The sequence below is a fragment of the Dysidea avara genome, chromosome 5 (assembly GCF_963678975.1).
Source record: "Dysidea avara chromosome 5, odDysAvar1.4, whole genome shotgun sequence".
NCBI classification, from domain to species: Eukaryota; Metazoa; Porifera; class Demospongiae; order Dictyoceratida; family Dysideidae; genus Dysidea; species Dysidea avara.
Window position 1 is genome coordinate 34,211,632 of NC_089276.1, and position 8,567 is coordinate 34,220,198.

The following is an 8,567-nucleotide window of genomic DNA, read 5'->3' on the forward strand; positions in this document are numbered from 1 at the left end:
TCTTCTGGTTCTTCTTTTTGCACACTTTAGAAAAATCATAATAACTCGCACATGCTTTGGTCGATTTACTCAAACGTTAGAGGGTGGTAAGAGCGTAATACTGCACAATTACTGTCCAATTTTGGTACAGATCAAAGAAAGAACAAGGCAGTTATGTGCATAATCTTTTGTGGTTTGAAAGAAATTGCACTAACAGTCATGGAAGTATACCAAAAATGCCAACCATGTGTAAAAATAGTATGATCATAATAAAAAGTATTACTTACCACGTCTACCAGGCAAACTATCTAATGGAATCAGCTGAAAATAGGTAGAGAGGTAGATTAATTATTTTAGAACAACCGTTCAGTAGTTTACAAGGAATGAGATTAAAAACCACTGAGTTACACTATGAAAGTCAACTAGGTGTAACAAGTATGCGATCAAGATACAGTACTCTAGAATGTTCAGCTACAATCGAATCACCATGTAGAGAGTTCATCCACAAACAATCACCCTGTAGAGAGTTCAGCTACGAACAAGTCACCTTGTAGAGAGTTCGGTTACAAACAAGTCACCTGTAGCGGAGAGTTCAACTACAAACAAGTCACCCTGAAGAGAGTTCAGCAACAAACAAGTAACCTTGTGGAGAGTTCAGCTACAAACAAATCACCCTGTGGGAGTTCAGTTACAAACAAGTCACCCTGTAGAGAGTTGAACTACAAACAAGTTACCCTGTAGAGAGTTCAACTACAAAAAAAGTCACCCTGTAGAGCGTTCAGCTACAAACAAACACCCTTTGGAGCATTCAGCTACAAACAACCCAGTTCAGCTACAAATGAAGAGAGTCCAGCTATACTGGAAATCACCCTATGGTATTAATTGTTGTAAAAATATGCATTATTATAAAAAAGTATCCAGAGAATTCAGGTCTGATGTCTTCTACCTTTTTGCAGTAAAGAAAAAGACAAGTAAAAGAAACTCCAAAGCTGGCCACAGGCTAACTTTGGAGTATACAAATACAAAAAGAAGCGATATCTATGCAAAACAGCCAAGTTGTGAAAAAAGGGTGTAGCCCCCATAAAACTCAGGGTGAAATAAGATGTGAAATCAAAGGTGGCAGCCAAGAAATGACTAAGGTTAATAGCAAAAAATTTAAAAACAACAATTCAGGTAAATTTGGTGCTGAATCCTAGAAGAAGGCAACACAAATTCACCTGAATTGTCATTATTAAAACTTTTGCTATTAACCTGCCATCACAGTCATTTCTTGGCCGCTACCATTGATTTCACATCTTTTTTTACCCAGACTTTTTGGGGGCCCCTCACCCTTTCTTACAACTTGGATTAAATTACATTACGTATTCTATACAATTACTACAAATAAATGTTACTAGTTCATCTCAACAACAATAACAAACTCACCAATGGGATGCACCTTTTGGGATTTTGATGACGGTAATGACTGTGTGCCCTCTGCACCTTGTCTTTTCTTAAATCTTCAATCAGTCCTTCTTCATGCAATAAATCAAATTGAGGCATCGATTTTCCCTATCAACCTTTCCTTGAGCAGCATATTTAGGCATCGCAAACTTATTTAAGTGCTTACACTAGGTAGATACACGAAACGTCATGATAGGTTCGATATCACGTGTATTAATGCAATATTGGTTGCTAATAACGATCAAGCATCAAGACCACACAACATAACAATCTATTTACTCAATCACAGACACAATAACACACCCTATTATTACTGGTCTAGCTGTATAGTGACACACTCCCTGGTAGGTGAAAAGCTGACTCGAGATACTCTAATACAGCAGTCACCCTATTAGACCGTTACCATACTCACCTGTATATTTGAATTTCATTTCTTTGTTTTTTTCTGGACTGAAATGTGGTGAGGGGTTAGCCATAGGTAGCAGTGGTGGGTGTAGGCATGTCAGATCAATACTGGTTAGAATTAGTCCAACTAATTTATGGCTTTACATGTACTGTACAGCCGTTCCCATAAGCTGTATGCTATGACAAAATAACCAAACAAGCTAGTATATTTGAAATTATTAATTTAAAAAATGAAGTAGGGACCATGCAACAAAAAAGGTAATGAAACAAGAGATGAATGATGGTATTACAGCATAGTTCAGCCGGGATATCTCTACTTTGGCATTGAACAAAATCATTGTTATAACATGCCAATGTAGGGATTTTACCACCAAACTACACTGTAATACCATCTTTCATTTCTTGTTTCGCTACTTTTTATTGTTTGGATTCCTTCTTTCATTTTTAAGTTATTATTTTTAACATGCAAGTCAATATGTAGTCATGATGTTCAATTGGGGACTTGTTTTATTATTATATATTCAGGGAAGACAACACCGCTACTGAAGGATCTCCAAAACCACATCACTCCAAACTATGCGGCTTATTGGAGAGTGATAGGGACACAGCTGGGTCTACACAAGGGAAGGCTTGACATTATAGAACATAACAACTACTTCAAAGCTGAGCGTTGCTGTCATGCAGTACTGGAGGAGTGGCTTGAAGTTGACAGCACTGCCACTTGGAATAAGCTACTAAGTGTCATCCTGTCACCTGCTATGTGCAGCTGTCAACATCCTGAAAAAGGTGACCATATACCCAATGGCGGATCCAGGATGGGGCATTTGGGGCAAATGCCCCCCCTTAAACTTGTGGAGGAGCCAGCCATACTTCTGATTAAAATAGCTACTAAACTTTATGTCAGGCCAAGTAATTCTTGAAAATATGCACATTTTACTAGCAAATTCACCTGAAATCAAAGCATACCAAAGTCAAACTAACTGTGAAATAGTCACTCAGCACCTTCGTGCGTATCAAGCGCCTCTAAAAATAATTATCGTGTAGCTGTTGTTTGAGACATTCAGAGCCTTTTAAACCGCTTTTAAGACTTCACAACTATCTGAAAAGGCCAAATGGCAAAAATCAACAGTGGGACACTACTAAGAGGTGATTATTTGCTGCTTCAAAAATGTAGCACTGAACTAGAGAATCTGGCTATCCCCAACCACTTAAAACTTAGCCTGTTTGTGCCCCTCCCCTTGCCAGCTCCTGGATCCGCCCCTGATACCCTTGTGTATTTGTTGTATCTACAGTAGCTTAGTTGATTATTGTATTGTTATAGTTGTGACTACTAAACATGAAAAGGACCATTGTTATTTCTTGTTTACATAAATGATTTACCCGATACTATTTCTTCATGTTGTAGTCTATTTGCTGACGACCGTTTGTTATATAGACAAATAAAAAACAAAAATGACCAGGAAATTCTCCAACATGATTTACACAATTTAGAGCAGTGGGCCAAGAAGTGGATGATGATCTTCAATGTCGATAAGTGCCAAGTATTACAGACATCACTAAGAAATATATTTGCTTTCCCCTATACATTGTATAATCACTTTCTTGAAAATGTAAATGAAGCTAAATATTTGGGAATTGTCATCGATTCCAAGCTAAATTTTAACAAGCATATTGACTCGGTGTGTAAAAAAGCAAACAGTGCTCTAGCTTTCTTAAAGAGGAACTTGTCTTCATGTAAATGTGAAATGAAATCTGATGCTTATCTGATGTATGTTCGACCAATTTTAGAATATGCTGCTTGTTCCTGGGCCCCCCATACTAAATTTAACATCGATAAACTGGAATCGGTACAGCGACGAGCAGCAAGATTTGTAAATGGCGATTACCGATATACGAGTAGTGTTACTGAGATGATAAATACACTAAGATGGAACAGCCTGCACAGCCGTAGAGATACTCTCAGATTACAAATGATGTATAAGATTACCCACCATATAATAGACTTAAAACTACCTAACTATATCAACTACAATCCAGGAATTACTAGAGGCCATGATTACAAACTTACTGTACCCTTTACACGGATTGATCCATACAAGTTTAGCTTTTTCCCAGCCACCATTGCATTATGGAACAAATTACCAACTGAAATAGTTAACGCTACTTCAATTGACTCTTTTACTTACTTACTTAATATTAATTAATTTTGTACATAATTATTATATTGCACTTACATACTCGCTTGCGAGGTTTTGCAATTATTATAATAATAATAATAATAAAGTCTGATAACAAGTTTACTGTCACTGACAAAGGTATATACAGTGTATGGTGTACTCCACATCAGCTGTTACACCTTGTTGTTTATCCTGTAGGAGCTGAGGCTGTCTCCATAATATCCAATAGGGTGACAATAATCAACATACAGACACGGTTTAGGGTTGATGAGGATACATGGCCACCTGATAAGCCAAAAAACTTTACACCACTTTTATTGATCCATCATGAGGGACAACATCATAACATGTACCATACAGTTGAAGTCGCTAAACTGATCCAAAAAGGAGATATTATCTCATTAGCTACTAAAGAGCTATCAGACAAGCCTGAGCTTCATGGTCATGCACCACACACTCATAAAGTTACCAAAGACATGATGGATATTTTGGCTCCACTAGAGAAAAATGATGAGCCACAATTTATTATGATTGATGGTGCACCAGGAATTGGAAAATCTGTGTTGTTACGTGAAATAGCTTTTATGTGGGGTAAGCAACAGATTTTAAAAGGCTTCAAGTTAGTTCTACTGCTGTGCCTGCGTGATCCCAATGTTCAACAAGCCACATCAGTTAACCATCTACTGCAACTATTCTGTGAAGGAGATGATAGTGCAACAGAAATTACCAAACCATGTAGTGATTACCTTTTTAAAACTGGTGGAAAAGAAATGGTAGTCCTTCTTGATGGTTATGATGAACTGCCAGTAAAGCTACAAACAAACAGCTTGGTTGCTAAAATTCTTAGTCGCCGAGTGCTGCCTAATTGTGGCTTGATTGTATCATCACGTCCGCATGCTTCAGTGACCCTGCGAGAGCAAGCCACCATCTCGGCAGATATCTTGGGTTTCACTGATGATGAACAACGTCATTATATTGAGCACTCTTTGAAGGGACATCCTCAATGTATTGAAAAGCTTATTCATTATCTGGAAGATCACCCAATAATCAGTAACCTATGTCTGGTACCTTTTAATATAGTAATCTTACTTTTCTTGCGTAAAATGGGTATTCCCCTTCCCAGTGACACTAGCAAATTATACCATCACTTCATTTGTCTTACCATCTGTCGACATCTTGCCAAATCTGGCCACAATCTTGAAAACAACACCATCACTGATTTAGACCACCTGCCAGAGCCATGCAGTAAAATAGTTAAACAACTTTCCAAGTTAGCATTACAAGCACTTAATAACAACCAACTAGTGTTTACCTATGATGACATCAAAGTGACATGTCCTGATGTCATAGCTACCTCAGAGGCAATCAATGGTTATGGGCTGTTACATGCTGCACAACATTTTGGCCTCACTGGGAAAACAATGACATTTAATTTCCTCCATATTACCATCCAGGAATATCTTGCAGCTCGCTACATCATCACTCAACTCTCACCAGATGAAGAGCTTTGTCTGCTTCAAAAAAAATTCTGGAGTGATGTTCATGCTAACATGTTCGCCATCTATGTTTCACTGACTAAAGGACAGAGATCTGCTTTCAAACAATTCCTTTGTGGTGGGAATAACAAGATCACCATTGCTGAAGAATTTCTTAATGATCAGTTAAAATGTCTTCACCTCTTTCACTGCTTTCATGAAGCTTCTGACAGGAGAATATGTGAATCCATTGAGAAGGCAGCAGTGTTTAATAAAAAAGAAATTGACGTCAGTGAAGTTAAACTGTCGTCTGGTGACATTGAGTGTTTGTGTCTTTTCCTTACTTCCTCTTCCCACAAACAGTGGGTGAAAGTTAACTTATATGACTGCTATATCCAAGATCGTGGTCTCCACATTATTCATAAATACCTCAATGATAGTGGCATTATTATCACCCAATTGTGGTTGAGCTTTAATGGCCTCACGCAAACATCCTCCTCCTTCATCAGCAATATTGTCCTCAGTTGTAAAGTAGAGATGGTGATGATCAGTGATAACTCCACTATTGGTGATAATGAAGAACTATACACCATGTTGTCCCATCCTTCCTCTGTAGTAACCTGCCTGTTTATGGACAGTGTTACATTATCTTCCACTTCATGTAGAGCATTATTTGCTTCTGTGAAAGATTCTACCAAGTTGAAGTTTCTTTACATTAGTCACAATAACATCACTGATGATGTGGCTGATGATATGGCCAATGCTCTAGCTGTCAACAAATCTCTACACACACTAGTGATATATAGTAACCCCATTAGTGGGGAAGGTATACAACTAATACTACAAGCCTTAACGACTAACAAAATTTTAGAGGAACTACAACTTCCTAGATGCCCTCCAGAGAAGTTAGTATCATTAAAAGATGAAATTAACAATATGAGAACAAAACAAGGAATTACACAACACCTGAATATTAACTTTATCTAGCAAAGATTTAATTGCAACTACTTGTAATAGTAAAACTTATTGAAGTTATGCAGTATAACTTATGAAGTTATACAGTATAGTTGCATTGTGACTAGCACACTTGTGTTGATATAATGATTAACTGTATACAACTATATGCATATTTACTATGTAACACTTTTACACCTCTGATCAAAGGAATCCCAGAGGATACATTTGCCATGTATCAAGACACACGATAGTGTGTCGTGCGGCCCAAGAAGCCGGCGCGCCACACCGTGAGTATATTGACAGGAAGAAAGAAAACGTCATTTTCACACTTTTGTATCTCGGTGATAGCTTATCCGATTGAAACCAAATTTGCTGCAGAGTTGCCCGCCAGCTAGGGGAGTCTACATTCCAAATTTGAAGGAAATCACTCAAGCCATTTCCGAGATATGAGCGGCCAAAGTTTCGTTTTTTTTCTTCGTTTTTTTTCTTCTTCTTTTCGCACACTTGCAAAAATTGCTATAAAACGCAAACACGTGCTCCAATCGCCTTGAAATTTGGCACACAGAAAGGGAGTCCAAAGGCGCATCCTAGCATCAAATTTGGTGCAAATCCGATGAATGGTTCAGGCGTTATGACCTATTATTCGCATAAAACAAGATCGATTTGTTGTCACGCCTACAGGGTAAACCGCTTCATGGAATGAGCTGAAAATTGCTATGTAGATGGAGTAACCATCGTAGGAGTGCCTATTGGTGGTTTGAAAGGAATCGAGATTAAGACCACGGAGATATGACACAAAACCCAACCTGTGTCACAATTACGCGATCGATTTTTAGTAATAAAAAAGTATTAGTTTTTACGCCTACTAGGCAAACCGCTAAGAGCAATGAGCTGAAAATCGGTGTATAGCTGGAATAATCTTCATAGAAAGTCCTTGCAGTAGTATAGAAGAATTGGATTACAAACCACTGAGTTATGATTCGAAAGCCAACTCTGTGTAGCAAATGCGAGATCGAGATACTCTAATAGAACAGTCACCCTAATAGAGCATTCAGCTAATTTATTTACTCCATTATAGAATCCTATTACATTACAAGTTATCCTGTAGGGACTTCAGCTGCAACCAGTTAATCTTATAGACAGTTCAGCAAGAAGCAAGTCACCCTGTGGAGAATTAAGCTACAATTATATCACTGTAGAGATTCAGAACATTACAAGTCACACTGAAGAGAGTTCAGCTATAAACAAGTCATGCACCCTGTAGAGAGTTCACCTACAATTAAATCACTCTCTAGAGAATTCAGCTACACACAAATCACTGTGCAGAGAGTTCAGCTACAAACAAATTATCCTGTAGAGAGATCAGCTACAAACAAAACACTTTGCAGAGAGTTCAGCTACAAACAAATCAATCTTTAGAGTGATCAGCAACAAACAAATCAACTTGTAGAGAGTTCAGCTATAAACAAGTCATGCACCCTGTAGAGAGTTCACCTACAATTAAATCACTCTCTAGAGAATTCAGCTACACACAAATCACTGTGCAGAGAGTTCAGCTACAAACAAATTATCCTGTAGAGAGATCAGCTACAAACAAAACACTTTGCAGAGAGTTCAGCTACAAACAAATCAATCTTTAGAGTGATCAGCAACAAACAAATCAACTTGTAGAGAGATCAGCTAGAAACAAATCAACCTGCAGAGAGATCAGCTACAAACAAATCAGCTTGTAGAGAGATCAGTTACACACAAATCAACCTGTAGAGAGATAAGCTAGAAACAAATCACCCTGTAGAGAGTTCAGCTAAAACAAATCAACCTGCAGAGAGATCAGCTACAAACATATCACCTTATAGACAGTTCAGCTACAAACAAATTACCCTGTAGAGAGATCGACTACAAACAAATCAACTTGCAGAGAGATCAGCTACACACAGATCAACTTGTAGAGAGATCAGCTAGAAACAAATCACCCTGTAGAGAGTTCAGCTAAAACAAATCAACCTGCAGAGAGATCAGCTACAAACATATCACCTTATAGACAGCTCAGCTACAAACAAATTACCCTGTAGAGAGATCGACTACAAACAAATCAACTGGCAGAGAGATCAGCTACTCACAAATCAACTTG

The 8,567-nt window shown here is 38.0% G+C and overlaps 1 protein-coding gene across 1 annotated transcript in view; it reads left to right on the plus strand.

Moving 5' to 3' along the window:
* The window catches only part of LOC136255217 (NACHT, LRR and PYD domains-containing protein 14-like), a 44,481-nt gene extending 38,015 nt beyond the window's left edge, over nt 1-6,466 (plus strand). The window contains exon 4 of the mRNA XM_066047942.1: nt 4,203-6,466. Within this exon, the coding sequence (XP_065904014.1) occupies nt 4,203-6,466 (2,264 nt within the window). The remainder of the gene's footprint in view (nt 1-4,202) is intronic.
* The last annotated feature ends 2,101 nt before the right edge of the window (nt 6,467-8,567 follow it).